General features: G+C 56.6%; 1 protein-coding gene across 9 annotated transcripts in view; it reads right to left on the minus strand.

Moving 5' to 3' along the window:
- Positions 1–14,402, minus strand: part of GFRA2 (GDNF family receptor alpha 2) — a 100,841-nt gene extending 86,439 nt beyond the window's left edge. Inside the window, exons 1-2 of one of the 9 annotated variants that reach the window (XM_077943189.1) lie at positions 14,291–14,402; positions 6,455–6,769 (exon numbers count right to left, since the gene is read on the minus strand). In XM_077943189.1, the coding sequence (XP_077799315.1) occupies positions 6,455–6,596 (142 nt within the window). In that variant the 5' untranslated portion in view covers positions 6,597–6,769; positions 14,291–14,402. Of the gene's footprint in view, positions 1–6,454; positions 7,051–7,526; positions 7,727–11,978; positions 12,760–13,011; positions 13,268–13,504; positions 13,794–14,290 lie in introns of those variants that run through there. The other 8 variants (XM_077943188.1, XM_077943193.1, XM_028852425.2 and 5 more) reach the window with 8 other exon arrangements.
- Between the last annotated feature and the right edge of the window lie 2,186 nt (positions 14,403–16,588).

A 16,588-nucleotide genomic window follows, 5' to 3' on the forward strand; every position in this document is an offset into this window, starting at 1 on the left:
CACAGGTGGGGCAGCCTCTTCAAGGCTACCTGCAGCAAGGTATCATGCATCTGGAAGATGGGCTTTGCAACCCCTCTGCATGTGGTCACCCAGAGGCTGGAAGTGGAGACTCAACTAGCCCCCTGCAGGCTCACCGAGCAAGCAGGCTGCCTGTTATTCCTGGCAGACCCCTAGAAAAAGGGACAGCCCCAGATGACAAGGAGGAGGCACATTCCCTGCATAAGGAATAGCCTCTGCCTTTCATGTCACCTCCTAAGAGCATCCCTCATGCCCTGCAACACCCAGGACACATAGCAGGTGCCCAGCTGGAATCTGCTGACAGTCTAATCCAAATGAGCCTTTTTTTTTTTTTTTTTTTTGAGACAGAGTCTCACTCTGTCACCCAGGCTGGAGTGCAGTGGCACGATCTCAGCTCACTGCAACTTCCATCTCCTGGGTTCAAGCGATCCTCCTACCTCAGCCTTCCGAGTAGCTGGGATTACAGGTGCCTGCCACCACGCCCGGCTAATTTTTGTATTTTTAGTAGAGATGGGGTTTCACCATGTTGGCCAGGCTGGTCTTGAACTCCTGACCTCAAGTGATCTGTGCTCCTCAGCCTCCTAAAGTGCTGGGATTACAGGCATGAGCCACCACGCCCAGTCAAGACACACTGTTTATGGCCCATATGTGATCCCACCTTCTCCTTGGGGCCTTTGGACCCCTCACCAGCCTGGATGATCTCAGTGTCCTCCACCCCACCCACGGGCACTTTAGACTCTCTTGAAAAACTCCTTGAGGTGGGGTGACCAGCCATTGCTATTTATTGAGGCCAAGCAATGTAGGAACTTAGGAAATCACTTTTACAATAAAAATAATGTTATACCATGTTTTCCAAGTGCCAGCACTGAAAGTGCTTTAGATATAGCTCACTTCATCCTCTTAACTACTGTATGAGATAGGCACTATTTTTCTCCCTGTTTGACTGATAAGGAGGAACAAGGAGCACAGAGACATTAAGTAGCTTGACAAAGGTCACACAGCTAACAAGCGACAGAGCCAGGGTTCACACCCAGGCAGTGGGCTCCAAAGTCTAAGTGCTTCACTGCTGGGAATACTGTGTCCCAAAATGCAGAGTGTTGTTGGAACCAAATCATTCCTGAATAAGTACTGTTGTTTCCCTTTTCCCAAGATCAGTCTTCTGTCCGGCAGACGGTCCCCCCAGGGCGGTGGGGAGAGGGGGGGCCTGTCCTTCCCTACTGCATCTAGTGCAGCCACGGGCCTAGGTAGAGCTAGGCCAGTTTGATTAATGGGGTAGGGGTGGCAGGGTAGGAACAGCCTCTTCCGGAACTGGTTTGGAGGGGCCCAGCCTCTTTAAGTCAACTTGTGTAGCCTGTTTCTGCCATGGAATTCACCAGTGAGAAATCCTGAGGCATGAGCCACTGAAACCAGAGCCAGAATGTCAGATTCTGGGAATGGAAGAAGCCCTTGCTCTTCATCTTCAGACCAAAAGACCCTGAATTTCAGTGTCACCTTTGCAGAGGGCAAGAAACCTGGTCTCTAAGTCCCCATGCAGCCAACAGTGACAGTCCCCTGTGTAAATACTGGTGGTGGTAATGGAGGAAATGGTGGCAGTGGAGGAAAACGGGGCCCAAGCCATGGGATCTCCCCACCGGCAGTGAAAAGCGACCTGGATAAGGAGTTGGGGTCCTGGGACCCACTCTGGGTCCTGCCACGAGCTTGCTGTGTGTGCCCTGGAAGGCCATCTCACCCATCCATGCCTCAGTTTCCCTGCCAGATGGTAGTAGGGAGCCCAAATGATCGCCAGATCCTCTGCAGTTCAGACTCTAGCAGCTCAGCAGCCACGTCTTGAGGTCACCTTCCTACCCCAGCCCACTCTCCATTCTCCTCACTGCCGCCACAGGCTCTTTGCACCTGCTGTGCACCTCGACTGCATACTGAGAGCTAAGTCCCAGGGAGCGGAAGAAGGCGGAGCAGAGCCCCATGGTAAATCACGCCCACCAGCAGGGGCCAAGGAGAGGCTGAGAATCAGAAGGAAAATCCAAGCCTACACACATTGCTCCTCTCAGCGATTCTTGCCCTCTCCACAGTCCCAGGCCTGTGCCAGGTTATTACATGTTATCAAGGAACAGGGAGGAAGGACTCGCAGTCCCCCTCAGGGAGACTGCTCAACAGGCCATGGATGCTTACCTCTCAGGTAGACCCCGCCACTCACAAGAACACTACCTGGAGGCCTCCTGGCTTCGCCTGGTCAGCCCTGGGCAGAAACTACCTCTGGGCTCCCAAGACCCAGGAGAAGGTGGAATTCCCCTATGGGGAAAAGATGCAGTCTTCTATGGAAGGAAAAACATAAGGGTGTATTTTTTAGGCAGGGCCCAGAGGAAAGGTCTCCCGACCTGTCTGCCGGCCAGCACAGGGAACACAGTTCCTACAGCGCTGTTACCTTCTGAAGCACACAGTCGGTGTTTAACCGATGGTTGTTGAATAAATGAATTAATAAACCATCTCAAGACTTAGAACCAGGCGGGACGCAGCGGCTTATGCCTATAATCCCAACACTTTTGGAGGCCAAAATGGGAAGATTGCTTGAGGCCAGAAGTTCGAGGACAGCCCGGCAATATAGCAAGACCCCACCTCTATAAAAAATCAATTAGCCAAGCATGGTGGCACATGCCTGTAGTCCTAGCTTCTCGGGAGGCTGAGGTAGGAGGGTCACTCGAGCCCACAAACTTGAGGCTGCAGTGAGCTATGATCTTGCCACTGTACTCCAACCTGGGTGACAGAGCAAGACTCTGCCTCATGAAAAAATAAATAAAAAGACTCAAGGCCAGGCACAGTTGCCCACACCTATCATCCCAGCACTTTGGTAGGCCAAGACACAAGGATTGCTTGAGCTCCAGAGTTCAAGATCAGCCTGAGCAACATAGTAAGACCTCATCTCTGCTTTAAAAAAAAAAAATAGCCAGTCATGGCAGCCGGCTCCAGTGGTCCCAGCTACATGGGAGGCTGAAGTGAGAGAATCATTTGAGCCCAGGAGATGGAGGCTGCAGTGAGCTGTGATCACGCCACTGCACTCTAGCCTAGGCGACAGAGTGAGACCCTGTCTCAAAAAAACGAGATTTAGAACCAGAAAAGCCATCTGCAGTCAGGCACTCCCAGTCAAGCGGCCTTGAACACCACACAGTAGTGTGCAGCTAAACGCACACAGCATCATGCTTATTTCCCTTGGATCCCATCAGCACAGTCCTCCTGTGGCCTGATGCAGCGATACAGAGGGAGCCAGTGAGATGGGAAGGGCTGTTGGTGCTAAAAGGCCCAAGTGCTCAACTCGGCTGTTCTGGCTGACAGTTCTGTCCTGTCCTCTCCCCTGTCCACTCTGCAGCCCACCCGAACCTGCTGCCCAGTCTCCCTTGGGTGGAAACTGAAGGTTGCCAGAAAGAAGACAAGAAACAAAACTACTCAGCTCAGGCATCGAGCGCTTTATTTCTTCGTACGCTACAGAGTCCGGCTCTGGGTGAAGACAGCGCCTTATCTCCTGAAGAATAGAGTGCAGTACCCTCAGGACAGTATTCCTCCCTTTGCTCATGCTAGTTCTAGGAATCCAGGTTGCTAGGGAGAAGGCACCGCCTGATTCATGAGGAATACTTTGTTATTAATGATGGTAGTAATTATACGCATTTCTTATTCCTGTATTTAGAACATATTCGAGCCATCTCTGACTGGTCAGGGATCCCTGTCTATTTGGCTTCACACCTGCAGCCGCTTCCTCCCTCCCTCCCAGCACCTAGAGGGAGCACTGCTCCCCTGTTCTAAGGCTCATCCCCTGGCCCACTCTGTGCCCTGGACCCAGCCCCTCCCCTTCGCAAGGGCATCATTCCACAGAAGACCCTTCCGTCTTCTTCGCCATCGCTACTGTCCGACCTTAGATTTTAAACTGCTCAATCCTCTCCCATCTTTTTTTTTTTTTAAGCATCCTTTGTTCTCTTTACACTAAAATTCCGGAAAGAGTCATCTACATTCATCATTCCTAATCCCCCTGTTCCCCTCCGCTCCCTAACCAGGCTCCTCCCTCCAGCAGGAGGGTCCAGGGAAAAGGTCTCCTGCCCTATACGATGGCTGGCATGGGGAGCATGGCCCCTCCAGTGTGTCACCCTCTGAGGCACACAGTAGATGCCTAAGAAGCTAAGAGCCTCAGCCTCAGCTAACCCTAAGCATCCGACCATGTTGAGGGTCCTCTCTTCTGGGATGAGCCCCCCTTTGTTTTCCTGCTGCTCCTCCCACCTCTCCCCAGCACCTTCTCAGCTCCCTGCAGGCTCCCTTCTCCACATCCTTAAACGCCATGGTCCCCAAGATGGTCCCCAGGGTCTGTTACCACCCTCCTCTCACTGTGGTCATACCCACGCCCTTGGCCTTAGTTTTCACCTGCAGGCTCATGTCCATTCCTCAGTCTCACTCAGACCCACTTCCTCCCTCAACTCCAGACCTGCACGTCTGCAGGGTGTGGTCAACAAGGCATGGGCCCCAAAATAGATTCCCCATCCCCCTGCCCTCCCCTCTGCACTCAAAGACTGGACTGATTCTTCTGAGGCCTCCATCACCTGCTCAGCTGCCTAAGAGAGGACACTGGGTGCCCTCCTTGACTCCTCTCTCCCCTCACCTTCTCCTCTCCCGTTGGTCACCAAGACCTGAGGATTCTCTCTTCTAAATAACTCTCAGAGGGCCGGGGGGCAGTGACTCATACCTGTAAGCCTGGAACTTTGGGAAACCAAGGTGGGAGTACTGCTTGAGCCCAAGAGTTTGAGATAAGCCTGTGCAACATAACGAGACCCCATCTCTACAAAAAAAATATTTAAAAATTAGCTGGGTGTGGTAGCTCACACCTGTAATCCCAACACTTAGGGAGGCCGAGGCGGGCAGATGACTTGAGCCCAGGAGTCTGGGACCAGCCTGGGCAACATAGTGAGACCCCAATAAAAATAACAAATGCATAAATAAAGAGCTCTTAGACCCATTTCTCCTTCCTTGCCATTGTCCTGGTTCTGCCACAACTGTTCCTGGCCTGTATCACAGCAGCAGCTTCTGGACAGTCCTCTAATCTACTCTCTCCACTGGCACCACAGAAACATTTTGCTGAAGCACAGATCTGATCATCGCCCTTAAAACCCTTCAGGGATCCTTCCCTCTGCCCCTAATTCTCCTCCCCACTTCCACCACCTCCCGCCACACACCACCTGCCACCCACTACCATTCTAGGCCACTTGCAGCTCTGTAAACAGGTTCGGTACTCACACTGGGCCTTTCCATGCTGTTCCCTCCACCTCCCACACTCTTCCTGCCTCCCTTCACCTATGTTCCATTTCGTGACTCTGACTCACTCTTCAGCCTCAGCTTGAAGCCTGCCTCTTCCAGGAAGATGCTTTAGATTTCACGGCAAGGGCGTGGACGCCCCCTCCAAGCTGCTACCATCACACCCTGTGTCTTCCCTCTCACAGCACTTAAGCCATCAAATGAGAGAAGCCCCCTTATTTACCCACACCCCAGCCAGACTCAGCTCCAGGAGGCCAGAGGCTGCACCAGTTTGCCCTCAACTGTTCCTACAACACCTAGAGCATAGCAGACAATACGTTCTCAATAAACATGCGTTCAATTAATAAACTGGTTACAGTGACCCACCTCCTAAACAAATGCAAATCCTCCACACCCAGGTCTGGAGGGGAAGGGGATGCGAAAGTGTGTTATTGGCGGAGGGATTATAGGTTCTACTTTTGTGACTCAGGGGCAGGTTTGCCAAAGGATGTGGGGCCTGCTGCCTGCACACTGCCCCAAGCCCTGTAGAAGGTGACAGGCCAGCCATGGGCTGCAGAAGCCACATGAAGGGCTGGTGTCCTGGAAGCAGGGAGGCAGGAGCCAGAAGAGCAGAGTAGGGGCAGCCAGCTCTGGGATCAGCCCCAGGGCAGGGCAGCAGCCGGGGCAGGGCAGCAGCCGGGGCAGCTGAAGTGGCTGGTTTCTCTGCCTGCACCCAGCCTGCCCCTTCTCTCTCCTGGTTCTCACTGATCCATCTCTGCCTGGTCACTCTTACCTCACCTTCTCTTGGAACCACTTCACACTGTCCTTGCTTGAATCATGTGGTCTTGATCCTCCCCAACCCCTGCCCACCTCCCCCACCCCACTCACCCCACTTCCTCCAGCACCTGCTCTCCTCCTCGCACCACCTCCCTCTCTCCTCTCCAGCTGCCGCTTCTGCCTCCTCTTTGTCTCTCCTGGCCTTTTCCGACAATGCCACCCTCCTTGGTGGGGTGGCGACTTCTCTGTGTTCCAGGTTCCCCTAGCAGGTAGACACAGAGAGCTGGCCACTTTGCCCCATCACCTAGTCCTCCCTCCTGAACCCCTGGCCCGCCACATGTCCTCTCCGCCTGTGCCACACCCCCTCCCCTTGGGCCACCCCGCCCAGGCTTACCCTCGGTCAGCCCCAGGTGGATGCTCCAGTAGATCTGCAGGCACTGCAGCTCCTTCTTCATGCCCCGCTTGCAGCGGCAGTCGTAGAGCGGGCTTTCCTGCAAGACCTCCAGGGCCGCCTGGCACTCCTTGTTGGCCAGCATGGTGTTGCGGTCGCGGCCTGCCAGGCACTGCCGCAGCGTGCGGTAGCGGGAGCTGCAGTTGGACTCGGCGGCACACAGCTCATTGGCCCGGACACAGTCCACTGGGGGGCGCCAGCCGTGGAGCTCGGGGCCCTGCAGGGAGGAAGGGCTGGCCAAAGAGCGGAGGGTCTCGTCTGGGTGGTGGGGAGGGAAGACAAGCATGAATGACGGCCGCCACAATCTCCCACCCAAGATACAGGCCTGGGGCTTGGGCCCTGCTGGGAACGTCACACCCATTTCCCACCAAAGCCCACCAAGGCGACTCTGTGGGCAGCCCTCCTCACACCCGAGGGAGAACTCAGGCGTCATCTTCCCCTGGATGGACGAGTAAGTTTTCTCCGTTTGCACTCCATTCCTCCTTAGCAGCGGCCCTGGGCCTATGAGCACGGCACAATAAAGCCAGGAAGATCCCGGCTCAAGATCACCGTTTAAGAGTCAGGAGCCCAAATGAGAATGTCACAGCCTCAGCAGAGAGCTGGGGACTGCACGGCTGGCTGGAGGCTGCACGGCTTGCTGGGGACTGCAGGGACTGGGGAAGATCTCACTTTCATACCACCCAGGCCTCCTATAAACCCCAATAAACCTCCAGCCAGAGGCCCACCCATGGCGCTGCACTAAGCCTTGGAAGCAGTGTCAAGTCGTTTCATTGTCATAGCCTGTTAGGACCTTATAGACACCATAGAGTCCAACCCCACATTTTACCCTAGGGAAACTGAGGCCCGAAGAAGGGTGATGACAAATAAAGGTCACACATAGCGGTGGAAACGCCCCCTCAGATTCCCAGTGTACTCACTCTGACTCTCATTCTGACTCTAAGACAAGACAGGAACAGATGAGCCTAACTCTACCGTCCCAGCAAGCCCAAGAAGGAGGCGCCTCACCCCTCCACACCTTCCAGTCCAACTTCACACCAGACAGAGATCTGAACCCTCGCCGTCTGCGAGACGAGTTCCACCCCGGCCCCCTCCAATAGAAAATGCTTTTGTCAAGCCTGGGGAGCATCCATGCCCCCTGCGCACCCTGCTCTCTCCTCCCTACTCTAGCTCGGCTTGTGCCTGGCTGTATCTTGTGCCTGGCTGTACCTTGCGCTTCTCTTGCTAACAGTCTCCCAAAAGGTCTGTTTCTTCATTACCTTTTACAAAACTCTTATCTTTGAATGGCCTTGTTTTTCCTCTTTTTTCTTTTCTCTCCACCCTCCTGTGAAACCACCTTCCCCTCTGTCTCTTATTTTGTTCTTCCTTCCAAAAGCCAAATAACTGCAAAAAGGAAAAGCTCCCCTCCTCGGACCCCAGCCTTGCAAATGGAACCTTGCTCCTCCACCAATGTGCAATCCCCTGTCAAGCCACCTTCCCATCCTGGCCCCAGTGTCCACACCCACAGTGCCTCAGGAGGGAGGGGACAAGGAAGAAGAGAGAGAAACGGCAGGACAGGCTCGCCTGATCCTTTCAAACCCAAGCTCCTAAAATGGTTTCCTCCAGACACAGACATTGTCTTCCCAGCCCCTCTGTCCTCTGCCAAGCCCCTAACTCCAGATCCTGCCCCCAGGAAAAGCACGCACCAGGGCCCAGAGCCATGACTGCTCTTTCCTGGACCCCAAGAGTAATTTGGGAGGCTTCCTCGACTCCATCTAGCCCCAGAACATAATAAAATCCTAGGCCAGAAGTCCCGTCTTCAATACCGCAGAATCCCCCATCCCTACCCAGAAAAGCCGCTCTCAGGCCTTCCCCTGGGAGGCCCTGCTCAGGGGGGGCGCTACCGCAGGGAGACAGCGACACCTAGGGGCAGCGCGCTGCACAGCGGGCCTTCACTCCCGAGAGCCCCCAGGGAACAGGAATCCATCCACTCCCTGTAGGACCAGGCGGGTGGGAGACCTACCCCCAGGAGGCAAGAGAGAAGAGCAGTAGGGGTGGGCCTGGGGTACAGAAGGTTTCTTCGGGGCCCAGAGCAAAAAACGTGCCCTTCTCCCACTGACCAGACCTCTGCCCCAGAACAGGAAGGCTGATGGATGTGGCCAGGCTGAGACAAGACCAGAGAAGAAATCAGCGCGGAGTTTGAGGCCCGGCAACGGCTGGAGAGGCGTCCTCCACACAAGCTGAGGCAGCATCTTTCTTCCCGGCTTCAGCAGATTCCTACCTCCCTGAGCAGGACCCAGGTACAGCTGGGCCCCCAAGAGGAGATGAGTTGACACGGCCCCGCCTGCACCTGCGGCCCCCAGCCAGCCTGCGGGAGCCTCTGGAACAGCACAGCCCTGGGCCCTCCACGGACTTCACCCCCCGCCTCCCCATAGGCTAATGCCCTCCCACCTTGACTGAAACGAAGACTGCACTGTCATAGAGGGCCTGGGAATGGAACTTCCTGGCTTCCTTAGCCTTCTGTAGGCACAGAATTCACAGCGTGCTTAAAGGTCAGATTAGCCCAGGGAATTCAGGCCATAAGGACATTTACTTTGCTTGTCCTACAGTTGAGGCCTAGAGCCCCACAGGATGATCCTTGCACAATCTTAGGGAGGCTCCCATGCCAAAAGAGAGGGCTTCCCCCATCCAGCCACCTGGCTCGTGTGACCAAGCAAGGGACGTACTCTGCGAAGGGCCAGGGCATCCATTCACCAAACCATCCTTGACTCTTCTAGTTCATTCCATGACCCCCAGAACCAATCAAGCCCAGCCAGAGAAAGGAATCCCTGCAGCATGCAGCATGCAGCCTTTAGCTAAAAATCCTAAGAGAGTGAAGGGCAGGAGGTATCCTGGTGATGTTTCCAAATCCTAAATTAGGAGAAAACTTTGATCCATCAAGACACGGGGGTAGAGAGGGGTGGAGAAGCGACACAGAGCTACAATTGCCCTACTGCATCCAACATCCCACCAGAGTTAGAGCATGTGCTAGAAAGCCAGTCGGAAGTGGCCCCCTGGCCAGCTCAACACCCCCGCCCGAGTCACTTTCCCCATCTCCTTCTCTCCCTGGGTCAGCACTTGAGGTCAAGATACTAGGCAAGAAAGGCCTCTCTCTCTCTCCACCATGGGTTATCCAGCCCAGACCTCACTCAGAATCTCAGTGTAAGGGCACACAAAAGGCCTCTGCCCCCAGCTGAAATTGACCACCAAGTCTCAAGCCCCAGAAAACCTCCCCCCACCCTCCACCCACCCACCCAGTGGAATTTTCAACCAGTTCCCTGCCAGGAAAAGGGCCCCAGGGCTGAAGTTTCCTAAACACCAACCCATCTCCCCTTCCTTTCCACTGGCCTAACCCAGAGTCTTTCACTATCTGTGGTCACTCCACTCAGCCCAGCTTTGGAAGGGGACTTCTCGAGGAAAGGAAACTGAAAGACTGTGACCCAATGGGATGCTGAGCCTGCTGTTCTTCTGCTCTCATCCCCACCTCTCAACACTCAGCCTCCAGGGTTGCAGACATTGGGATGGGCCTTTCTGATCATCCCCCAAGCACACGCATACACACCCACTTCTGAGAAGGAGAAAGGTGGACTCCTCAGCCTGCCTGGCTGAAGAAAGCCTGCCTGCAATGACCAGGGGCCCACACTGCTCTTCTCCAGCCCCTGACCCCAGATGGTACCCACATTTGGGAGCCCTGCCCATCCTGGGGTGTGCAGCTCAGCAGTAGACAATCGGGCTGTTTTGCCTGAAATACAATTTTTTTCCCCTTGGCCCTGATCATGCTTGGACCCAGAAGGCTGGCTTTTCAAACCAGCGGTGGGAGAAAAGGTCAGATTTTATAGTAGCCCCTTCAGAATGAGAGTCCACTTGCCAGGGTTGTCAGAAAGGGCTTCGGGATCACAGCTGGCCCAGAGCACCTTCCAGCTTCCTCGATGAGCCCCTCCCACCCCAGAGAGAAGCTGCCTCTGGCTGATGGAGGCAGGACCTCTAAGGCCACACACCAGAGCAGGGCCTTGCCCCCTTGGAGACTCACACCTGGCGGGAAGCATAGGGGACAGGCAGAGAGTCCAGAGCCTGCGTGGACACCCAATGACTCCGGTCCCTTATCCTAGTCTGGTGGGCACTTCTTAGACCACACACATCCTCCTGTAACCACCTCCTACCTCCCCACTCGGGGCAGGATCCCCTGCTGTAGGAGGGAGAGGGTAGGATCATGATCCCGGCTGGTCAGCCTGGCTTAACACCGGCTACACAGCAAGCCAAGGTGGTAGAACTGCACCCTCACTGAAGCAGACGTGTGCTCCTTACAAACACACACACAGAGACACACACACAGTAGTTACTCAGCTCCCTCTATGGGAGCATCTACTCCCTGGCAGCAGCCCTGCCTGGGACCTCGGTGGTGCACAGCCTTGCAAACGCCCGCCTTTCCTCATCTCCCTCCGGAGATTGCCTTCTCTAGACCCATTTCCCAAGCCGCTGAGAGTTCACCGAGCTTAAGCTAAGGGAGTGAGCGGCTGGGAATTGTGTGTGGAAAAGAAACTGCGTGGGGCTCGGGGCGCCAGGCAGCCCCTCCTCCCGTCCTGGAGGCGGGGGCGGGAGGGGGGCGCTTACAGAAGGAGCAGTGGTCTTTGTTACCCGTTTTTCCTCCCTCGCCTCCCACCCTCTTCAACGGAGGAAGCGAACTTTGGCCTCCCTCCGGTCTCTTCCCACCAGTCACGGGTGTCCACGGCCCCCAGAGGTGGAGGAGGGAAGGCCGGGAACGGCTGCTCACAACCCTCCGCTCCCGCCCACCCATCTGGCTCCGGACTGGGTAGGGAGAAACTTGAAAAGTGTTCCGGGGAGTGGAGCCGCCGGTTAGGGGCTCAGGGTTTGGGGACGCGGGCTGCATTTGCCAGGCGCGGCTGGCAGGTGGGGAGTGACTGCCAGCGCTCCCCCCCACCCCGCGATGTCCAAGCGGTAGCCGCCGGAGAAACCCGCGCCCTCCACCACGACCGACTGGCGGGGGGGGGGGGTAGACCAGGAAAGGCGGACCCGTCAGGACTGTTCTTTCCAAGCCTCGGAGCTTCTCCCTCCCTCCCTCCTTGCAGATCAAGAGTTGGATATTTTTTTTTTCCTTAAGTTGCCACAATTCGAACCCATTATTTCGGGGGAGATGAGCGCTATACTGGCATGTGATCGAGCGCGGGTGTGTGTGTGTGTGCGTGTCTGCGGGGCCGGTTCGGATGTTGAGTCTCCCTCCCGATCCCCCCCGCGTCGCCAGCCAGCCGTGGCTCTGGTCCCTCGTCCGCGTCCCCGCTGCCCGGCCCCGCTCGGTTCGCCAGCGCCGGGCCCGGCTCGCTCCGTGGCGCGCTCTCCCCGCCGGCCTCCCGCCAGCCCCCCGCCGGCGCTCCGCTTGCCCCCCGCCTCTCCGGCATCTCGCCTCTCCCTGAGCTCGCCGCCCGCAGGTACTCACCTAGAAAGAAGAAGAGGCAGAAGGCGTTTGCCAAGATCATGTTAAATAAATCCCACCGTTTTTTGTCTTTCTCCCTTGTGTAAAAAAAATAATAACAACAACAATAATAATAGTCAAGCAGTGGTAATCAGCCCCAAATCCAATGCAGAGATCCCAGCTAGTCCACCCGATGAAGATCCCGAGTCCTGCGATTCTTGCCTCTGGCTGGAGGGGGTGGGGTGAGAGGAGGGCGGTGGGCTGCCTCTTGACGCCCCCCTTGCCCGCTACAATCAAATATACGCGTATCTGTGTATCGGCTTTCTAAGCCAAGAGCCCGGTCCTGGGGTCAGCCCTCCCTTCCAATCGTCCGGGAAAGCGTGAGTCCCCGCGGGTCCAATTCCCCTGCGCTTCCCAGGAGGGGCCTGGTGAGGTGGGGAGAGAGGCGATTTGCGAGTAAAGGGCTGGAAGGAAGCGGCGAGGGAGGGGGTCGGAATAAAATGCAAATAGGAATGAAATCCACCGACGGGTGTCAGCGCCCAGGAACAATCCAGTCGGAGCTTCGAGGACGAGAGACTGGAGTCGCTTCTTTCGCACCAAGACGAAGACAAGATTCAAAAATAATCTTCTCCCGCTAACCCTTGCTCGGCTCACTTTTTTCTAATGGAATTCCAGTGACCGTGTGTCTCTGCGTGCGTGTGTCTTTCTCTCTCCTCTCCCTCGCTCGCTCTTTGCTCTCGCTCTCTCCAGCTCTCCCTAGCTCTCCTCTCTCCCTCCCCCTTCTCCCACTCTCCCTGCTCCTCCCTCCGCCCGCCCCCTTCCCCCTTCGCGGCTCCCTCGCCGCGGCTCTCGCGCCCGCGCCCCTCTCCTCCGCCCCGGGCTCGGCGCTCGGGCTCCCAGGCGGCTGGCGGCGCAGGGCGCGGGAGCGCGGCGATGCTCTGCAGCGGCGGCGGCTACACGGCGGTGGCGGTGGCGGCGGCGCAGGGAATCGCGGGCATAGAGGAAAGCCCAGCCGCCGGCTCCCTCGGCTCAATCGCCCGCCCTTCCTGGGACTGACCTGCTGCCTTGGCCGGAAACTGACTGGCTCCCCCGGCTACCGCTCGTGCTCGAACCCACCCAAGCGTCGGCACCCTCCTCCTCCCCGCGCAGCGCTCCCCACCCTGGGGACGGGCTGCGCCCTCCAACCCCCACTGCCCCTGCCCCCGCCCCCTGCGCCGCCGGGTCTGGGAAGCCTGGGGAGCTGAGCTGAGGCTGGAGGGCGCGGAGTCCGTGGCGCCCGAGCCATCCGGGGGCGCGGGGAGCAGGGCGCTAGAAAAATCCTAGCCTGGTGGCCCGGGTCTGAGCGGGGGCTCCACCCTCCGTAGGCTGAGGCGTCCCTGCGCCCGGGCGCCGAGGCCGACAGAGCGTCTCCCCGATGGTGCCACGGAAAGGAAGTATCCCCTCCGGCCCCAGTGCAGCCTGCCGGCCCCGGCCTAGCCCCGCGCGCACATACACGTGTGCTCTCCGCGCGGACCTCGGGAACTTTGCCCTCACGCCCGCGGCGCGCTCACCTCCCGCCCGCTCCGGCCTCCACCCCTTCGAGACGCCCCTTCCCCGGTCGGTCTCCCCTGCCCCGGCTCGGAAAGAAGCCTGCTGCGCCGGGGCACCCTGACCACCTCCTCGGAGGCCAGCGAACCTGCCAGAGTCGCCCCAGAGGGATCGGGCACGGGCTTGCACCCCACCCCGGCAGGAGCGCCCGGAGACCGACCCGGGCCGGGGCTTCGCGGCCTGCTGGGCTCCGAGGAGCTCGTTCCGAGGCAGCTGCCGGCTCCCGAGGCTCCGGGGTGGGGTGTTTCCTCCCGGCTCAGCCGGGAAGGGGGCGATCGATCCATCTGTCAGTGGGCCGGGCTCACCGGCGTGTTTTAGTCACAGAATTTACAATAAACGTCCAGAAGGACCAAAAAGGAAGCGTCTGGCTGGGAAACGGCTGGAGGAGAGGTGCGGCTGCGGTCACGTTCCGGCGAGAGCGGGAGAGACGCGGGCCCGCGGTCGCGCGAAGGCTCACACCCACGCAGCCGGGCACCCGGGATGCCGGGGAGCTACCAGGCATCCCCCGGCCTTCGCGCCACGTTCCTCGCACGCAGCTCGGCTCGCACACAGCTCGGCTCGCACACGCGGTGTACTGGGGCGGGGTACCCGCAGCACCTCGGAAACTTTTCGTGCTGCCCAAAACTGAATCTGGGCTGCACGTAAGATGAATTCAGTAGTACCGGTTAAGATGCATTCTTAAATAACAAGACTCTGGAATCCAGTAAATGCTAGAAATCGACTTGGACGAGAAGGGAGGGGTCACTCACAAAACCAGCAGCCTTAGGTATTGGGAAAACTAGAGGGAGCAACTTCCATCTTGCGGATTTGGGCGGGAAGGCGGCTGCTCCTGGCCTTGGAAGCACAGAGAGCGGGTCTCCTGTGAACGCCGCTTTCCTGTGGTCCGTCCTGGGGCATCGACTTTCCTCCCTCCATCTTCTCCTCCAGCCATCCAATGGTGCCTGCTTAGAGCCTAGGCCCTAGCTGGGTAGTGGCGAGTCTGGGACAGAGGGCTTAAGGATTGGAGTTCTGGAAAGCCACCTTTAGGCCTGCTCTCCCTGTCGTTCCTCCAAGCCTCTCCTGTTCTAGGAAGTGACTTCGCATCGGACCAGGTCTCTTGGCTTTTTTCCCAAAAAATTGAGGAGTGTAAGGAACCGGCTTTGGATAAGTGTAGGTTAAAAGATGAAACTTGACAGGAATTACACTGCCAGGCAGTCTTGGCCTGCAGGCCCGAGGCTGGGAGCCTCGCCTAAGTGAATGTTCTCCCCACTCCCAGCTCCCCGACTTCCAGGGTCTCCTGGTTGTCCAAATATTCCCCACCACCACCCGTTTCGGAATCTCACGCAGGCTTTCCCTCTTCCAAGGACCCCGCTCCAAACTCCAGAATTTCTGCTCAGCATATCCCTCTCCCCTTCCCCACAAAAAAAAAAAAAAAATTCACTTTGTTTTAACCTCATTTGAGCATAATGAGGGAGACTCACTGAATCATATATCGTAGTTCTCCCCTCCCACCTATCCAGACAATGAGAAAGCAGCAATGAAGCCCTGGGGATGGCTCTGAGTTCCCATTCGGGACTAAGAGGATTCCAGTAGCAGGAGGTAAGTGATGCTTCTAGGACCCAAGAGCACCCAGCCATCCCAAAGACAGTAGAGAACACCAATCAGTCACCACCAGCATTCAGCTCATGTGGCTGCAGGGCGCTCTGACCTTGGACCCTCTCTTACCTACTGCCTATACAAACATATCCCATGACACCCCACCCTCTGCCCACCCCAACACTCAACCCAAGCTGCTCTTCGAAATGGCATATTCCCGTATGTCCAGAGCATCTGCCATGAGGAAGGACCCCCCCCTTGTGCGGGGATCTACAGAGGAAACACAGTTGGACACGTACTATAACAGCTTATAGATAAGAGGACTACTGAACCTCAGTTATCTATAAAACGGGGATTAAAAAAGATAATAAACCAACCTTGTAGAAATTAGATGAGATACTACACAAAGTGGCTAGTACAATGCCTGGCCCATATAAAGTTGTTTACTGCTTTACTCTGGGTTCTACAAGAAGAATTAGGGACCTGTGACAAGGCAATAAAACCTAAGGGGCAAATGAGAGCAGAAATAAAAAGCTATGGGGCTTCAAGGGCAACAGAGACTGCTGAGCAGATGGCGCAAGAGGTAGTCACAGGGAAAGGCGAAGTCTCTAGCAGGTAGGAAGCAAGCCCTAGGCTCACCAACACACTTCCACACACTCCATAGTGCCTGAGTCCTTTTACAGCCTTCCTGGCTCATTCCAGTGCTCCTGAGGTCACTGGCAGCTAAGCCTCCTGCCCACAGCCTCTCCCCATCACAGATCCCAGAGTCCGAATCTGCAGGGGAGGGGAAGGGAACACCGAAACCTTCCATTCCTTCCCTTTCTCTTATCTGTCTAGTCCTCTCTGCTTACGGAGTAGGTTCTCTGGACAGCAGGAGAGGGAAGAAGGACCAGCGGAGGGGAGGGCTTTGCAGCCCCACCCCAACACACATACACATGCGCACCCAGGCCTGGGCCACACCGCTCACTGACCACAATCTCATTCCTTTGTGAACGGAAGAAGGCTGAGGGTTCCCTGACCCATGAGATAAAAATCGACCAGCAGTCAAAAGAAGGTGTCTCACATCCAGCTAAGACTGTCAGGAGCCACAGAACTGGCAAGATGGAAGTGTCCTCATCTATAGGACACAACGTGATCCAGGGCACCCCACAATCAATCCATCAGCACAGACTTATTGAATGCCTTCTCTGGCCCCAGCACAGTGCCAAAGGCTCTGGGGAATACAGCAAGACTGCCCCTGCCCTGGAAGCATTTATAGAGTCAGGCGTGTAGCTATGAGAAGATACTGAAAAAACCAAAGGCACAGTGAGAGAAAGGAAGAGTTGGTACCACTGACTTTCAGGAGTTCAGTCAGAGAGGACTTGCTAGGGGTAGGATTCAAGCTGGAGCTGGAAGGATGGGTAGAATTGGCTGAGCACAGAGGAGGACACTCCAGGCAAGCAAACAGCGGAGGCAAGAGCACAGTGGTTAGA

This window comes from Macaca mulatta, chromosome 8 (assembly GCF_049350105.2).
Source record: "Macaca mulatta isolate MMU2019108-1 chromosome 8, T2T-MMU8v2.0, whole genome shotgun sequence".
Classification (NCBI taxonomy): domain Eukaryota; kingdom Metazoa; phylum Chordata; class Mammalia; order Primates; family Cercopithecidae; genus Macaca; species Macaca mulatta.